General features: G+C 59.9%; 2 protein-coding genes across 4 annotated transcripts; one reads left to right on the top strand and one right to left on the bottom strand.

Annotated features, from left to right (window-relative positions):
• Nucleotides 1-2070: 2070 nt before the first annotated feature.
• TRAPPC3 (trafficking protein particle complex subunit 3) lies at nucleotides 2071-7974 on the bottom strand. 3 transcript variants are annotated; one of them, XM_062014649.1, is made up of 6 exons: nucleotides 7883-7974; nucleotides 6308-6355; nucleotides 5164-5261; nucleotides 4872-4971; nucleotides 4144-4326; nucleotides 2071-3711 (listed from the first exon to the last, which is right to left on the bottom strand). In XM_062014649.1, exons 1-6 carry the CDS (start codon nucleotides 7922-7924, stop codon nucleotides 3592-3594), a joined length of 591 nt encoding a protein of 196 aa, XP_061870633.1. In that variant the 5' UTR covers nucleotides 7925-7974; the 3' UTR covers nucleotides 2071-3591. The 3 variants fall into 3 exon arrangements, with proteins under 3 accessions (XP_061870633.1, XP_061870632.1, XP_061870631.1); XM_062014648.1 differs by lacking the exon at nucleotides 6308-6355 and adding an exon at nucleotides 6076-6164 and having other exon boundaries at nucleotides 7883-7966; XM_062014647.1 differs by lacking the exon at nucleotides 6308-6355.
• Nucleotides 7975-9559: 1585 nt separating this feature from the next.
• Nucleotides 9560-14287, top strand: LOC104552636 (uncharacterized). The gene is given in 16 exon segments (XM_062014284.1): nucleotides 9560-9809; nucleotides 10389-10457; nucleotides 10460-10761; nucleotides 10829-10989; nucleotides 11072-11231; nucleotides 11334-11504; nucleotides 11582-11673; nucleotides 11765-11922; nucleotides 11997-12100; nucleotides 12180-12404; nucleotides 12556-12641; nucleotides 12740-12876; nucleotides 13035-13124; nucleotides 13271-13479; nucleotides 13595-13801; nucleotides 13914-14287. Coding segments are annotated over 16 exon segments (2709 nt in total). The 3' UTR covers nucleotides 14202-14287.
• Nucleotides 14288-17164: the final 2877 nt, after the last annotated feature.

Raw genomic sequence — 17164 nt, 5'->3', positions numbered from 1 at the left:
AGCAGACAGCCCTCACAGCAAAGGCAGCAAACCTCAGGAAAGCTGGGACCAGGAGCGAGGTTGTCCCTACACTGGGGAGGTGAAGTGGTTTAAACCCTCAAGTTAGATCTAGGGCAATCACAGATGTGATGTCAGCTCCCACCAGCACACACTGCCCAGACACCAGCCCAAGTCCTGCTGCATGAAGGCAGAGGCTGGAAAAGCTCCTTCCACTCCCCATGGGCACTGCTGTGACTAAAGCTCCTGCAACCAGGGGCCTGGAGTTGGGGTCTGGGCAATGCAGGGTCTGTCTGCTGCTGTCCTAGGGTGGGCAGAGCGAGGGAGGCTCACCCCATACACCCAGGTCCCACAGCATCACCCTCCAGCAGCTTCCCCCCACCATATCCTGCATCTCCCTCATTGCCATTGTCATCTCTAATATCACCCAGAGATAGGAAAGGCTGAAAGTTGCCTCTTTTCCTGCCAGGTTAAATCGTTCCCCAGGAATGTCTATTATTCCCACAAGTCAACTTTCCCCTTTGTGGTATGTGTCCAGGGGTCAGGCCTGGCACCACATGAAAGCAAAGGGTATTCAATAACCTAGAGCCGTGGAAAGGCTTTAGTCCAACTCCAACCATGTTCAGGGTTTTATTGATGCAGCATGCCTTTCCCCATTTGTTTCCTATAAACAGCACATGGTAATATTTAGTAGGTTTCAAACAGAGCTTTTTGCATATTCTCCCTTGTCTACAATGAGCTGCTCAGTAGTAGACAGTTTTAATTTACTTAATGCAGCTTTTGCTTTTTGTTCTTCCAGGGGATCTGAGCTGCTTCTGACCCAGTCGCCCCAGCAAATTACTGCACGAGTCTGGAACTCCCAGGGAGGGACAGTGGGAGCCCCAGCCCCACTCCCAGCAGGGTGAGAGGGAGAAAGCCCTGTCCTGAGCTCCCCATTGTAAAATAAACCCCCTTTTAGCTGCAGGATCAGCTTCCTCCCAGACCCTCCAGACACAGCCCCTGGGGCAGTCACTGCCCAAAGCTGCCTCAGGAGCTGGGTGTGAGCTGGGGCTGTTTGTGGCTCTTCTGGCTGTTGAGGCAACACCTGATGCTCCCCAGCTCCAGCCAAGGAGAAGAAGGCACTTCACTGCAAAAGCTGCTGCTTCCTAGAAAAGAGAAGACTGAGGGGAGACCTCATCAACACTTACAGGTACCTGAAGGGTGGGTGTCAGGAGGATGGGGGACACGTTTTTGTGTGTAGTGATGGGACAAGGGGTGATGGACAGACCTGGAACACAAGAAGTTCCATTGGCACAGGAGGAGAAAGTCCTTTGGTACTGAGGTGAGGGAGCCCTGGTCCAGGCTGCCCAGGGAGGGTGTGGAGGCTCCTTCTCAGGAGGTTTCTAACCCCACCTGGACACGTTCCTGTGCCCTGAGTGAGGGGAACCTGCTTTAGCAGGGAGTTGGGCTCGAGCAACTCTGCAGGGCCCTTCCAGCCTCCACTGTTCTACGATTCCCTGTCCCTGGGCTGGCAGTGCCAGGGTGTGCCATGCCTGGAGCTAAAGGGGGCAGTGGGGAGATGCCCACCAGCACACTGCAGGCAGCTCCCTCACCCCACAGGGTCCTGGGGAGGGTTTACACCATTTAGACGAGAAAAGGAGGCACAAATTCCTGCTCCTGGAGAGCTGCCATCACCATTCCTCACCTACACACACATGGCCCACAGCAGCCATGGAGCAGCTCCTAGGTTGAGCTGGCACAAGGGGGCACAGATGCCTCTCAAGGTGGCATTTTACCACCATGAATGAGCACAAACAGCATCTGCAGCGAGGGCTGGCGGCAGCAAGTCCCTGCTGACATTCACACGAGTATTCAGAGGGCAGCAAAAGGCCAAGTGCTCAACCAAGCAAACATTGACTGTCTGGTTTCCCAGTGCTGCCCATCAGCCCCCAGTCCCACCCCCAGTCTCCGTGAGGTGAATACTGGGCAGTTTCCTCCCCGGGCAGCAGCTCCCACCCGCTCCAGACATTCCTGGTGCGTCGCTGCCGTCACCCGCGGCACCACATCCAAACAAAGCCAGAGGAAACCAAAGAGTTGACACCAGGAGGCTTTTAATGCAATTGCTTTTAAAATGCAGCTTTAAACAATCTCTAATGGGCAACAGGGAGAAATGGGGGATCATTTTCTCTCTGCAGCGTGTGGCACCTCTGTCCAAAACACCTCCCAGCGCTCTCCCTCTGTGCTGTGCTCTGACTGCTCTTCCAGGACACACAGCACACGGAGCATCCCAACAAAGGGAACCAAACCAAAAGGGATGAAGCGTCCAGATGAGCCAACATTCACCTGGAGAACCTGAAGGAACAGCAGCACAAGCAGCAGCTCTCTCTCTCTCACCCTCCACTCAGCCACAAAAGGTCTCGGAGCCGCCAGCGCTGGTGGAAGCCGCCGAGCTCCAAACGGTCTCCGTGGATCTGTGCCTTCATGCTATGGAAAGTGATGTGAGAACTGAGTGTCTGACTGCATGTTCTGGCTGAAAAGGATGGCAGAGGAAGTTGATTTTCCAATATCTTGCTCTTTGGAGACAGAACACCACTCTGTGTTTGTTTTACAGAGCAGCAGGTGCCTCAGCCCGCTCGCCAAGTCAAGTAAGGCAGGAAATTCTGCTGGAGCCCAAACATCTGTGAGAACAGAGCCCAGCAGCACCTCTGCACCACACAGTGTTTGTAGACTGTAACTGGAGAAGAGGCTCCACTAGCTGAGACACATTTCAATACCTCCTTGTCAGTGGGAGTTCTGGTTTTCATCCCCTGGACGTGCCCCGGGGCCGCACACGCTCTCACACCCCAACGGCCTTTCAGCCACTCTTGGCCTTTTTTCTCCACTGAAAATATTCACTGCTGCTCCAGGGTGGTTCAACGGGCCTCCCCTTCTGAGGGGAGGAGTCCTGAGACTGATGGGAAGGGGAAATGCCAAAAGGTTGAGCTACAGAGACCTGCTGAACCCACGCCCCTGCCCCGGTGCTGCCAAAGCCACCACAACACCACAGCCCTTGAAGAAAAGGAGCCTCCCAACCCAGCACAGCTCTCCCAAACCACCCCTTGGTGTCAGGCCTGTGTTTTACTGGGAACTTCAGAATCAAAGACAGTTTGATCTACAGAAAGGCTATGTGTGTAGCTCCAAATTAACTTTAAACACCTCTTTTTAAGGCCAGCATTTAACAGGGCACCGCTGGGCTGGCACGGCTTGGTACCCAGTTCTGGTGGCAAACCCAGCTGCAGATGTGAAAGGGCTGGAGCTCTCCTAGACTCTGAGCAGTAGTTCTTGCACAACCAAATGTCACAACTAGAAAGGAAGAGTTGAAAGAGTCCCCAGGGAATATGAAAGAGACATCACCTTATGAAAGAGCTTCAGAATGAACCTGTGAAATAAAAGAGCAACCAGACAATGGTCTTCTATAGAGGATGGGAGTAACAGTAGAAGAATATAACACCACCTTAAACAGTGAGTGACTCAGTCTGAATGTACAGGGGCAGGAGATCCCTACAGATCTGTGATGAAAGCTAAAGGTCAAACCCAGATGGTCCCCTCCAGGCCCAAAGGAGCTGGGGCTGCCAGTCACTCTTCACCAGCAGGAAGATTGTCCTCAATCCGCCTGATGAACTTCATCCTTATTTCTGTGACACTGTCGCCCTTCAGCGTGTCCTGGACAAACTTCACATCTACAGCCATCTGAACCTAAATGATGGGAAAGAGGAGAGCTGTGACCCTGAACCCTGGTGATGGGAAAGAGGAGAGGTGTGATCTCCCCTCCTAACAGCAGCTTCTCTCGGGACCCTGTGATCATGAGGCACCATCCTGAGGACTCTGAGGGCATGGTGTGCAATGCAGAGCTCTATGGAAGCACTTGTTATCTTTCCAGATCACACTGTGGCCCATATGGTGACCAGTGGGCACCTTACCATGCAAAGAGACCTCCCACAGTGTAACCAGGACTCCCTGTCACTCAGGGTTACATGTGCTGCTGCCCCATCTGTGTTCCTCCAACACTTCAGCTAAGCAAGTCCAAAGCAAACACAGAAGTCCCAAACACAGACCTGACACCCCAGTATCTGCTGATACCCTGGTGATTCATCTATTTGTCTCACTAGAAGGGAGACTCTGGCTCACCATTTCCAGGGCCCCTCGTAGCACTCCACACAGCAAGTTGGAATAGATGAGAGATGAGTGGTTGTCAGGGAGCTCAACAAAGTCCACCAAAGGGTTATTTTCCAAGATCAGGGAGAACTCATCACCTCCAGGACTCCAGTTGGTGACGCTTGGAGTGATGCCCAGGTACATCTTAAACGCAATCTGTTACATCAAAGAGAGAATCATCAAGAACGTGTCCCAGGAAGCAACAGCACAGCTTTGGTCTTTGGAAAATCACTGAAGGGTTCTAAAAACATCACATTTTTCATAATTATAGAATGGTGGGGCTGGAAGGGCCCTGTAGAGCTGCTCCAGCCCAAGCCCCTGCTACAGCAAGTTCCCCTCGCTCAGGGGGCACAGAAATGTGTCCAGGTGGGGTTGGAAACCTCCTGAGAAGGAGCCTCCACACCCTCCCTGGGCAGCCTGGGCCAGGGCTCCCTCATCTCTACAGTGAAATAGTTTTTCCTTATGTTTAAGTGAACCTTTCTGTGTTCCAGCTGATGCCCATCACCCCTTGTCCTGCCACTGGACACCCCAGAAGAAAGCGTCACCCCAAAATCCCTGTGAAACGTTTCTCCCAGTTCCCATCAGTCAGAGAGCTCATGCTCTCTATTTTACCACCTCAAATCCTTGGTCAAAGTCTCAGAACACTCCTGTGAGTAGCAAATACTCTCTCCTCACATGCAGAGCTGTGCTGTGACAGTCACCTTGGCAATGACATCTGCAGTCTCACGGAAGTCGTGGCACCTGCCCACGTTGGACCGCGCCAGAAAGTCCTCGATGAGCCGGACGCCGATGTTGTAACCCCTGTGAAAGCACCACACAACAGCTACAGAGTGGGCAGCACACAGCTTCTGAAGGATGGACAATGGTTACAGAGCAAGATAGTGAAGGAAAATTAAAAAGCAAGACCTGAGAAACATCGGTAGGAAGCAGAAGTTGGTGGGGCAGGCTTGAGCCGCAGAGCAGCACACGCTCTGCTCCCACACCCACACTCACATTTTGTCAAGCTGCTTGTTGACATCCTCATCATTCTCATAGTCCTTGCACAGCTGGGTGACCAGAGCACCATAGGTCAGTGTGAAGAGCTCTGAGTTCTAGGCAGAAGCAAAAGAGAAACCAGGAGTTAAAAAGAGAAAGCTGACTGAGCAGCTGCTGCATCCAGAGCTGCTTCCCCTTGGCCTGGAGAGGGGAACAGAAACCTGCTGTCTCAAAGGAATCTGCTGCTTAGTAAGGAGAGGTCTCAGTTCATACTCTGGCAAGACAACTTCAGTCTCCTTGGAAAGAGGAATCCTCCTTGACTAGGAATGACTGAGCATTCCCTTTCTCTCCCTCTCCCCACACACACACAGCACTTCCCAGTAGCGTGTCCTGACTGACCTCAAGAGGGAACCCGGGAGGCTGCTCACGTTCTGTAGCCATTCTTAGCAACCCCAGTCAGCTGCCAATCAGCATCTTTCAGCTTTAATAAGCATGTCCCCACACAACTGGAATGACACCTCCAGTCACTGGTGTCCTACTGACCTCCTGAATGGCTGAATGTACAGTTGCCCAGGACCAGAATTGATCTGTACCACTGACCTAGAGGTGTAAACGGGCTCAAGCTGCTGGTGCTGTGCTGCAAACAGGCAGTGCTCATCAGGCTCCACTGCTGGGCCTTTCTGCAGCTCATCCATTCATATTTATTACATTCTGCTACCAAGACTCATCTAGTCCTTAGAAAATTACCCAGGCACATCATTTGCTTCAAATCATCTCCCCTCAGGCCCTTAAACAAGGAACAGCAAGGACGATTTCCAGTCAGCTCAGCAGATCTGTGTGTGCACATCTGCTTTCTGTGCCTGGATCAGAGTTCCTCAAGCTTTCCTTGCATACTTCCCAGATGTGTCTCCTCTCTCAGCCACCACTCACCTCAGATCCTCAACCTGAACCAACTGAATCAAAGTGCATTTTGCTGGGAGCCATTCAGCCAGACCAGTGATTAGCACAGTCACTACAGGCTGCAAAAAAAGCCACAAGAGGCTTTAGCTTTCCACAGAACCTGAACAGCAACAAATAAACTACCCTGATTTATTTCTGCCTTGACTTCTAGCATTCAGAAACATTAGAGAGTCTAATCTGGGATTAAAAGCCTATCACCTACCATGAGATGCATAGATGCAGAAGGTGAAATGAATGGCAAATACCAATACTACAGAATGAAAGCAGCAGGCAGGCAGAAAGGAAGGGAAAAGAGACAACATCAGAGTTAAGTGACAGCACTGATCACAGCTTCATTCTGAGCACTTGCACAAAGCCAGGACCAAGAGAAGGAAGAATCAGTCCCAAAAGAGCAACAACATTCAGCAGACAGAAACTGGGGCTGTTGGAAGACAGAGGGAATTCCACCTTGTAATTCATTAGCTATCAAAAGGCTTTAAGCAGGTGAAAGGAACCAGTGGCTCCTTCTGGCTACTTTTTACCCAATTTTAGATCTAAGGAATTGACACATCCTGTGGGTTTGGTTTTTTTTACTTACAGTTCTGCTTTCATCTCAGAAAGACAAAGGCTGTGCAAGAGTGAAGACAAGGTGGAAGTCCCTTTTAGCTCAGCTGGCAGCCAGACAACTGGCAGAGAGTTTAACAGACATGCAAAAAAAGGTGATGCTGTTTTAAAGGATTTCAAGTAATGTCAGTAAAGACAGGGCTTGGCAGCTGGAGGGAGCAGGGGGTGAGTGGCTGGAGGGAATCCAGCTGTTACCAGTCCAAGATGTTCTCATTAACTGGGTACAGGCACAAAGCCATCACCTGTCACCAGCCCCAACGTGTGCAAAGCCAGGGCTGCTCATGGGTCACTTTAAACTGTTGTAACAAAGGTTTGAATTCATAAGAGGAATCAAGACTCTTCATTTTCAGCCCAGCTAATGGGACTACAGTTCCCACTAGTACTTCCACTAGTTTTGTTTCCCTGTTGCAGCCTCCAGTCCCAACACTATGTAACTGTTCTGTGGCTACATGGCAGAAGCCTGGTGAAGGATAAAAATGATGTGCAAAGAGCTGAATCCCTGCAAGAGGATCCCTCGTGGTGTGGGGTGGGCAGAGGCAGGCAGCTGCCTGGCACTCACAGAACCTGAACCAGCCCATCGACGTGGCCAGTGAGGGAGCAAACAAAGAGTTTGACTTGTCTTACTTGCTTCCTAATACTGACACTGCATGGAAAGGGGATTAATTCGATCTGGCTTGAGCCAGGATTACACCTCAGCTCTGCGGTTTTGTTCTCCAACACCCGTTTCTCGGTTCAGCTGGACTGGTAACAGCGAGTCGGGGCCGGGAGGAGGGAAGAAAGAGCGGCCGGGAAAGCATTTGCGTTTCGTCAAGTTTCCGCAAGCACCGAGCGTCCCGCTCCCGCCTCACCCCGACCCGACCCGCGGCACTCGGCTGTCCCGCAGGAACGGCCGCGGCACTGGGGCACCTGGGGCCGGGCCCGTCCAAGGCCTGTGCCGGGCTCCGGTGGGGCGGGAAAGGCGGAGGAGGGGCAGGCGGGCGGGAGAGCCGTGCCGTGCCGGGCCGTGCCGTGCCGCGGGCCTCCGCCTGTCCCCCGCCCCGCCGGGCCTGCGCGTCCTCGGCCCCCGCCGCCCCGCGCTCCCGCCGGCGGGACATCCCGTGCCGGGCGCAGCAGGCCTGCCGCGGCGCCGCAGGGTCCCTCAGGCCGCGCTCGGCCCCTCAGGCGCCGCCGTTACCATTTTCTTGCTCTCCGTGCCGCGGCCGGCCTGGCGCGACATCCTGCCCGGCCCGCTGCGTCCCCGGCGCGGCAACACCCGGCCCGCCGCCTCCCGCACCGCGCCGCGCCGCGGGGCACCCTGGGACTCGTAGTCCGGTGGCGCGGGCGAGGCGAGGCGGCCAGGGCGGCGCCGGACTACGAGTCCCAGGGTGCGCCGCGGCCCCGCTGTGCGCATGCGGCGGGGCGGGACCGACCCTGCGCGGCACTCAGCGGGGCGGGCGGGGCGAGGGCCGGGGTGTGCCGCCAGGGGGCGCCTCCGGCCGCCGTGCCGCGTGCGCTCACCGCGGCCCGGCCCGAGCCCCCCCGTCCCCTTCCCGGTCCCCTCCCGGTCCCCTCCCGGTTCCCCTCCCGGTTCTCTCCCGGTCCCCTCCCGGTCCTCTCCCGGTTCCTCTCCCGGTTCCTCTCCCGGTTCCCCTCCCGGTTCTCTCCCGGTTCCCCTCCCGCTCCCCCCGGCCCGGGGCTGCTGGTAGCGCTTCCCCGGGTGCCGCTCCGGGGCTGTGAACTGCGGGGCTTCTCCGTGTGTGAGCAGATCAAAGATGGTAGGAGATACGAGAGCAGCACACACCGGGAGCAGCCGCAGAGGGTCTGTACTTAGAACCGGTCTAAGGTGATGCTGATGGAAATAAACCGACGCCCCGAGCCCGTAAAGGGTGTCCTGGAGTCGGAATGTTTCTCTGCCCGGGGGGGAGAGACCCCAGTCAGCGGGTGGATGGGGTGGGCTCTGTCACTTCCCATGCCATGGCCTGAAGGACGCTGCTCTGACGGTCACCAGCGGCTCCATGGGCTGCTCTGGGCCCCTTATTTGCACGGCTGTGTTCCTGAAGAAGGATCTGAGACTGGTAAGGACAGAACCCCTGCCCTGCCAGGCTGCCCAGAGAGGGTGTGGGGGCTCCTTCTCAGGAGGTTTCCAACCCCACCTGGACACGTTCCTGTGCCCCCTGAGCCAGGGGATGCTGCTGTAGCAGGGGCTGGGGCTGCAGCAGCTCTGCAGGGCCCTTCCAGCCCCCAGCATGACCCACACTCGAGGGTGGCTGCAGCCAGGGCAGTGTGATGGAGGCTGTGTGCCAGGAGGGAGGATATGCTCTGGGTGCAGAGGGAGCTTTTAGTGGGACCCCCTCCCCCTTCAACACCTGCTCAGGAATCCAGCAGCTGGGTGATTGCTCGCTGTCACCGCTGAGCAGCCGCGCTGGGGCCAGCCGGGCTCTCACCGGCTGTGGCTGACCTGCTGCCATTGCCTTACATGGCTGGGACAGCACAGCCCAGACTCGCCTGGCTGCTGGGGGGCTGTGGGCCTCCAGGCTGGGCACCAGCTCTTGTAGACAACACAGGCCAGAGAACCACCAGTGTTGCTGTTTTGTGCTCTTCCCTCTGCCACTGTCCATCTCTCCACTGGGGAGAATGCAGGGGAATGCAAAGGGTGAGGGAGCACTGGAAGGGGCTGCCCAGATGGGTTGTGGAGTCTTCTTCTCTGGGGACATTCCAAACCCACCTGCATGAGTTCCTGTGTGAACTACTCTAGGTGGTCTTGCTCTGGCAGGGGGGTTGCACTGGATGAGCTTTCGAGGTCCTTTCCAACCCTCAAGATTCTGTGTGGAGAGTAGAGGCGCCACGGCATGTGGTGTTCAACCCCATCACCATGATGCTGGAGGTTGGCATGAGCCCTGAGCCAACTGGCTGCCAAGTTCACTCTCATGGAGATGTAGGTCTGCCCGGTGCCAAGCCAAACCTGGCCATCACCACACAGTTTGTCCTGCAGGAGTGTGAGAAAGCCACAGGCACTGCCGTGTGCCACAGGCTGCACGAGCCTCACGTGCTGCTGCACGTCACGTGGCGTTGGCCTTTGGTGGCCAGGGAGTCCCCTGTCCAGGCCCTGGGCCACATGCCAGGTCCAGTCACAGCCCTGCCAGCACTGGTGCCACTGCTCTGTCCTCAGGCTGCTCCTGGCAGCCTTGGCACCAAGAGGGTAACCACAACCAGGGTGGCTGCTCCCACACGCACAGAACCCCATCACCACACTGGGTCCCTGGCAGTGCCCTGCTGTGCTGAGCTGGCACCACCCTCATTAAAGCACAGTGTGCTAACGAAGGCCGTTCTCCTTGTGGTCCAGGGTCCCAAATTTGGGGCAGGAGCAGCAGTGGGGCAACTTCTGCCCCTGCTCTGGGCAGTGCCCTGACAGCCCTGTTGCAGGCAGCCCCTGCAGCCAGGGTGTCCCAGGGAGCCGGTGTGACCGAACCGGGCAGCTCTGCAGGTTCCCACTTGCAAAACATTTTCGAGTCGGGAGGTGCTCGTGGGAAGGAAGGTGGGAACAGAAAACCGCGGCGGAGCCCAGGGACGGGAGGCAGCGTTTGGCTGCCCGGGACACGGGGCTCCGCGGGAGCCCGGGCCGGGACTTGCCGCTCGTTTTGGAGAAGGTGGCCGGGGCTCGGCTCCTCCTCTCTACAGCCTCCGGGGCCGGGTTCTGGCAGCTCATCGGGACCCGCCGCACCGGGACCCTCCGGCACCGCTCCGCCGCGCCCATCGCCGTGGCCTCGGAGCGCCGCGCCGTGCCGTGCCGTGCCGTGCCGTGCCGTGCCGTACCGTGCCGTGCCGTGCCGTGCCGTGCCGGGCCGGGCCGGGCCGGGCCGGGCCGTGCCGTGCCGTGCCGTGCCGTGCCGTGCCATGGCGGAGGGAGCGCGGCTCCGGGCCGCTGCCGTGCTGCTGTACGCGGCGCTGGCCGCCGGGCCGGGCTGGGCACAGCCGCCCCCGTCCCCGTTCCCCTTCCGAGACCCGACGCTGCCCTGGCACCGGCGCCTCGACGACCTGCTGGGCCGGCTGAGCCCCGAAGAGCTGGTGCTGCAGGTGAGGGGGCGCTGGGCGGCGGCGGCGGCCAGCCCGGTTCCCAGCGCTCAGCCCCGCTGCCCCGCAGGTGGCCCGCGGAGGAGCGATGGGCAACGGCCCCGCGCCGCCGGTCCCGCGGCTCGGCATCGCAGCCTACAACTGGAACACGGAGTGTCTGCGAGGCGACGGGGAAGCGCCCGGCTGGGCCACGGCTTTCCCCCAGGCTCTGGGACTCGCCGCCGCCTTCAGGTACCGGCACCGGGGCGCACAGGGGATGCAGGATGTGGCCCCGGGCCAAAATCACATGTGCCCCTTTGCACCCTTCCCACAGCCCTGAGCTCATCTACCGGGTGGCCAACGCCACTGCCACCGAGGTGAGGGCCAAGCACAACGCCTTCGTTGCCTCTGGCCGCTACGACGACCACACAGGGCTCAGCTGCTTCAGCCCCGTCCTCAACATCATGAGGCACCCGCTGTGGGGCAGGAACCAGGTGCCAGCATGGGGGAACGGGGGGTGACTCCAGCTGGAGGGTGGCAGGAGCTCCCCAGGGGCTGGGGGAGTCCCAGTGGTGACCCCACCGTGCCTCGGCCAGGAGACCTATGGGGAGGACCCGTTCCTGAGCGGGGAGCTGGCCCGAAGCTTCGTGCAGGGGCTGCAGGGCCAGCATCCCCGCTACATCAAGGCCAGCGCTGGCTGCAAGCACTTCAGCGTGCACGGGGGCCCCGAGAACATCCCTGTCTCCAGGCTCAGCTTCGATGCCAAGGTGAGCATGGTGGTGAGGGGGCACAGGACAGCGGGCAGCTCCCCGGGGCACTGACCCCTCAGCTGTGACACTTGCAGGTGCTGGAGCGGGACTGGCGCAGCACCTTCCTGCCCCAGTTCCAGGCCTGTGTGCGTGCTGGCTCCTACAGCTTCATGTGCAGCTACAACAGGTACTGAGCACCGTGGGGGTGGCATGGGCTGGGCTACCCATGGGATGGCCAGTGCCCAGCTTGCCAGGTTGCCCCATCCCCTCTCCAACAGGATCAATGGCGTTCCTGCCTGCGCCAACAAGAAGCTGCTGACTGACATCCTGCGTGGAGAGTGGGGCTTCGAGGGCTACGTGGTGAGCGACGAGGGAGCCCTGGAGCTCATCATGCTGGGCCATGGCTACACACACAGCTTCCTGGAGACGGCAGTCGGTGAGCTGGCAGGACGGGCACGGGGTCCCTGGGCATCACACGGCCCTGACGGCCGGTTCCCTTCTCACCGGCAGCGTCGATGAACGCCGGCTGCAACCTGGAGCTGTCCTACGGCCTGAGGAACAACGTCTTCATGCACATCCCCCAGGCTCTGGCCAAGGGCAACATCACGCTGGAGGTGAGCAGGGGGTGTGGGCAGGGAGCCAGGGCTGCCCCTGCCAAGCACAGCTCAGCTTTCAGCCTTGGGGTCTTCGCAGACGCTGCGTGACCGGGTGCGGCCCCTCTTCTACACACGGATGCGTCTGGGAGAGTTTGACCCCCCGGCCATGAATCCCTACAGCCCCCTGAACCTGAGCACTGTGCAGAGCCCTGAGCACCGCAACCTCTCGCTGGAAGCTGCTGTCAAGAGCTTTGTGCTGCTGAAGAACGTGAAGGGCACCCTGCCCCTCAGGGCCCAGGACCTGGCTGGCAAGCGTCTGGCGGTGAGCTCCAGACAGGGGGCAGGGGGGACACAGAGACCCAGGGGCTGCTGGCTCTGTACCCTGGGCACGCAGGTGTCCCTTCCTTTGGAGAGCTGCAGGCTGGGTGGCACAGGGCTGCCAGTGCCCACTCTCCTTCCTTTGCCCTCTGCAGGTGGTGGGTCCCTTTGCTGACAACCCGCGGGTGCTGTTTGGGGACTATGCGCCGGTGCCAGAGCCGCGGTACATCTACACTCCCCGGTGAGACAGCGCGGTGCTGCCATCTGCCATGGCCCCCCCAAGGTGCCCCAAACCTGGGGCACAGCAGCCCATGTGCCCTCTGATCTTCCCTGGTGCAGGAGGGGGCTGGAGACGCTGCCAGCCAACGTCAGCTTCGCGGCGGGCTGCCGTGAGCCGCGGTGCCAGCGATACTCAAGGGCAGAGGTGGCGAGTGCAGCGGGGGCAGCTGACGTGGTGGTGGTCTGCCTGGGGACAGGTAGGTGGGAGTGGGGAGGGTGCTAGGTGGGCACAGCCTGGGCAGGGAGAGCAGGAGAGGTCTGGGTCCCTTTCAAGGTGGTCAGTGCCCCTCTGCCCCGTCTGCCCGCAGTGCCCTGGGCAGGGTGTAAGGGGCTGTTGCTGGCTGTCCCCATGCAGGGACGGATGTGGAGACGGAGGCAAAGGACCGGGTGGACCTGTCCCTGCCTGGCCATCAGCTGGAGCTGCTGCAGGATGCAGTGCAGGCAGGTATGGGCTCTGCAGGGCTCGGCTGGCTGGAGTTCTGGGGGTCAGGGCCAGCCTAGAGTGGGTGAACACCCCACAACATGTTCCCCATCCATGGGGCACCAAGCAGCACTGGCACGTGGCTCTGGGTGACAGCCATGTCCCTGCAGCTGCCGGGCGCCCCGTCATCCTGCTGCTGTTCAACGCGGGGCCCCTGGACGTGAGCTGGGCACAGGCACACGAGGGTGTGGGGGCCATCCTGGCCTGCTTCTTCCCTGCCCAGGCCACCGGGCTCGCCATCGCCAGAGTCCTGCTGGGCGAGGCTGGGGCCAACCCAGCCGGCAGGCTGCCAGCCACATGGCCAGCGGGCATGCACCAGGTAAGGCCAGGGCAGCCCATGGCACCCACAGCCCTTCGGTGCCTGGGGGAGCTGTGGGATGAGGGGCTGATGCTTGCCCAGCCCTGCCCCGCTCCACCGGCTCCACATCCCACAGGTGCCACCGATGGAGAACTACACCATGGAGGGACGGACGTACCGGTACTACGGGCAGGAGGCCCCGCTCTACCCCTTTGGGTATGGGCTGTCCTACACCACCTTCCAGTACCGGGACCTGGTGCTGAGCCCTCCCACGTTGCCCATCTGTGCCAACCTCTCTGTGTCCGTGGTGCTGCAGAACACAGGGCAGTGGGATGGTGAGGAGGTAAGCACAGCTGATCCCCCAGCGGCTGCAGGGGGCACAGATGTGGCCAGGAGACCCCTGCCAGGGGGCAGTTGTGAGGTCCTGTCATGCTGACCGCCATGCCCCCGGGCAGGTGGTGCAGCTGTACCTGCGCTGGGAGCAGTCGTCCGTGCCGGTGCCCCGCTGGCAGCTGGTGGCTTTCCGCCGCGTGGCCGTGCCAGCCGGCCGGGAGACCAAGCTGTCCTTCCAGGTGGTGGCTGAGCAGCGTGCTGTCTGGGCACAGGACTGGCACCTCGAGCCTGGCACCTTCACCCTGTTCGCTGGGGGGCAGCAGCCGGGCCAGCAGACGCGGGTGCTCTCGGAGGTGCTGAGCGTGCGGTTCCTTGTCACCGGAGCAGCCCGGCCCCTGCGTGGCTGTTAGAGAGGGGGCAGCTCCGGGCTGCTGCTGCAGGGAGGGGATATGTCATGTTCCATGGGCCTCGCAATAAAGTGCTGGGTGCTGCTCCACGGCTGTGGGAGCTTCCCCTCCTGTCTCCCTGGCCCAGGGCTGGGGGCTTCTCTGCACCCTCCTGCCCATCCCTGTCCCACCCCGGGCTGCAGCTGCAGCCCCCTGCCCGGGCCGTGCTCCGCATGGGCCAAGGAGCAGCCCCACGTGTGCCCTGTCCAGCGCATGCCTGCGCCTCCTGCTCTATTTATAGCTGCTGGGGCCATGCAGCACATTCCCCAGCCCAAGGGTGGGGGACGGGCAGCGCTGCCTTTGTCCCCAGCCTGAGGGGCTCAGAAGAACAGGCTGGTCCCTCTCCCTGGGAGGGTGGTAGCCATGTGGCCAAGCCTGCAGGGCCAGCGTGGCAAGGAGTGGGCAGGGTGCCAGCAGTGTGGCCAGGCAGAGATGCCGCTGTGGGAATGGCCAAGCCCTGCAGGGGCCAGAGGGAGGGATCCAGCCCTGCAGCAGCATGGGGGCAGAGGGGCAGGGATGGGGGTCCAGCAGTGATGCTGGTGCAAAGAAGCAGAGCTGGGCAAGGAACTCGTTGGGATGACATAAGAGAACAGGGATCTCCTTCAGCTGAGGTGGGGCTGGTAGGGAGCTTGTGGGGCTGCCCAGGCCTGACACCATGACATCAGGGCACTAATTACAGATGCAGCCTGGGATAATTACAGAGCAGGGCAGGGCAGGGCTCAGCCCAGTGCTGGCTCATTTTTCACTTGCACCCGCAGGGGACTGTCCTGCAGCAGCAGGGCTTTGCAGTCATGGGCATGCTGGTCCCTGTGGCATGATGCCCAGGGCCTGGTGGCTGCCCCCCACACTGCACACACAGGCTGGTACTGCACCCATGCACTCTGAGTCCCTGCTGCATCACTGCCCTATGGCGTGTGGGGGTCAGCTGGAGCATGAGGGAGCAGAGGTTCAGATCAGCCCTCATGGCTGGAGGGGGGGCAAAGTCCTGGTGCTGGAGGAGGTGTGGGGCACAGGGATGGGGAGGTGTGGGATGGGGTGGCCTGTGCAGTAGTTTGGCCAGTGGTGCTGGTGGAGTTTGTTTACCATCCTGATCCCTGTTTGCACCCACCCTCCTGCAGCATCAGCTCACCAGAGCTGGGCAGTGGCTGAGCCGTGGCTCTAATTGTCCTTTGACTGTGGGGGGCTCAGCACCCCTTTGGCTGCCTCTAAAAACAACATCAAGGCAAGGCACTGGGCACACTGCAGGGACTCAAGCCACGGCTGGGCCCCAGCCCGCTGGGTGCAGCCTCCTCTCCCGGGAACTGTGGCAACATCACACCCCACACCAAGGGGCTGAGAAACAGAGGGCTCTGGGGCATTGCAACTGCTGGGGCTGGGCAGTGGAGGGCTCTGGGGCATTGCAGCTGCTAGGGCTGGGCAGTGGAGGGCTCTGGGGCATTGCAACTGCTGGGGCTGGGCAGTGGAGGGCTCTGGGGCATTGCAGCTGCTGGGGCTGGGCAGTGGAGGGCTCTGGGGCATTGCAACTGCTGGGGCTGGGCAGTGGAGGGCTCTGGGGCATTGCAGCTGCTGGGGCTGGGCAGTGGAGGGCTCTGGGGCATTGCAGCTGCTGGGGCTGGGCAGTGGAGGTCTCTGGGGCATTGCAGCTGCTGGGGCTGGGCAGCGTCCTCCTCATGAGCTCATCGGATTTTCCACCAGCACGGGAGGGCGGCTGTTCCCAGGATCCCTGACACAGCGGGGCATTTGCCTGCAGCAGAGCCATCGATCAATGCTCTGCTTGTTGTATAAGCCCATCGACTGGGGCTGCCAGGGCAGCCAAGGAGCCCTCTGCATTGCTGTCTGCACCAGGAGCACTGCTGGTGTGCAGCCACAGGCCCTCCATGCTCATAGTTGCCCCTTCCTCACCGTGCCCTCTGGTCCAGGCTGAGCATGTCTGGACCCAGTGCCAGGCTGTCCTGGGGGCCTGAGATGCTCATCTGCTCAGGGCAATGCTGTGCTGGGCCCCCTGCTCACCCCACTGGGACCCAGGAGTCCATGGAGGTGGACCTCCTTCCAAAGGAGGTTTGGAAGCCTCACACCAGCACCCTTGGAGCAGGTCAGGAGGTGGCCCCAGCCCCTCTTTGCTGCATCTCTTGTTGTGCCATGGAAATAAGGGGCTGTGGGGTTGCTGCAGCTCCCTTGGGGGCTCTTCCCCCTCCTTGTCTCAGAGTTGTGTCTCTGGTGTTTGTGGGTTCACTGTGGGTTCACAGGCACCTGCATCACGCGCACTCCTGTCCCCTGCCATCCCCCCAGGGCTGTGCAGCTCCCACAGCCATGACTGGGCTATGAAACATTCCCCAGCAGGGAGTCAGCTGGTGGGGGAGGCTGCTGGGAGTTTCGAGGAAGCCTCTGCTCTGGCTGAGCTGGACAAGCAGATAGATGGTGGGCAGTGAGGCTGGGGGCCACGGGAAGGTGGCAGCTCAGGCATCATGTTGAGCCTGGGATGTTGGGGGCAGTTTGGGCTGTGTGGCCACCTCTGCAGCAGCACAGAGCAGAGCTGCCCCGTCTGCTGTGAGCCATCCTGCCCGCTCCCCATCCCCTGAGTCAGTTCTGGAGGAGAGGGCTGGGATTTCAGGAAACCTGTTTTCCTGGTAGGTGAGGGAGGATGAGGTGCCAGGGGATCTCCTGAGCCTGTGGTGACATCATCCCCAAAACAGGCATCGCTCATGGGCGCTGCCTACAGAAAACTGTATCTGTTTGTCAACATGTCCCTGTGAACCTGAGAGACTGGCACTTTGGGAGATGCCAGGACTGGGTCAACCACATGGTGAACAGGGACATGGCACTGGCTCCTGCTGCCCCTGCAAAGCACCCAGGTGTGTGTGTGTGTGTATGTGTGCTCTGGGATGTTATGGGTGAGGGCCACAGTCCTGGGTCTCTGCACCTTCCTC

The sequence above is a fragment of the Colius striatus genome, chromosome 24 (genome assembly GCF_028858725.1).
Source record: "Colius striatus isolate bColStr4 chromosome 24, bColStr4.1.hap1, whole genome shotgun sequence".
In the NCBI taxonomy this organism is placed as follows: Eukaryota; Metazoa; Chordata; class Aves; order Coliiformes; family Coliidae; genus Colius; species Colius striatus.
Note: the sequence above shows the minus strand (reverse complement) of the source record. Positions and strands in the feature narration are given on the sequence as shown.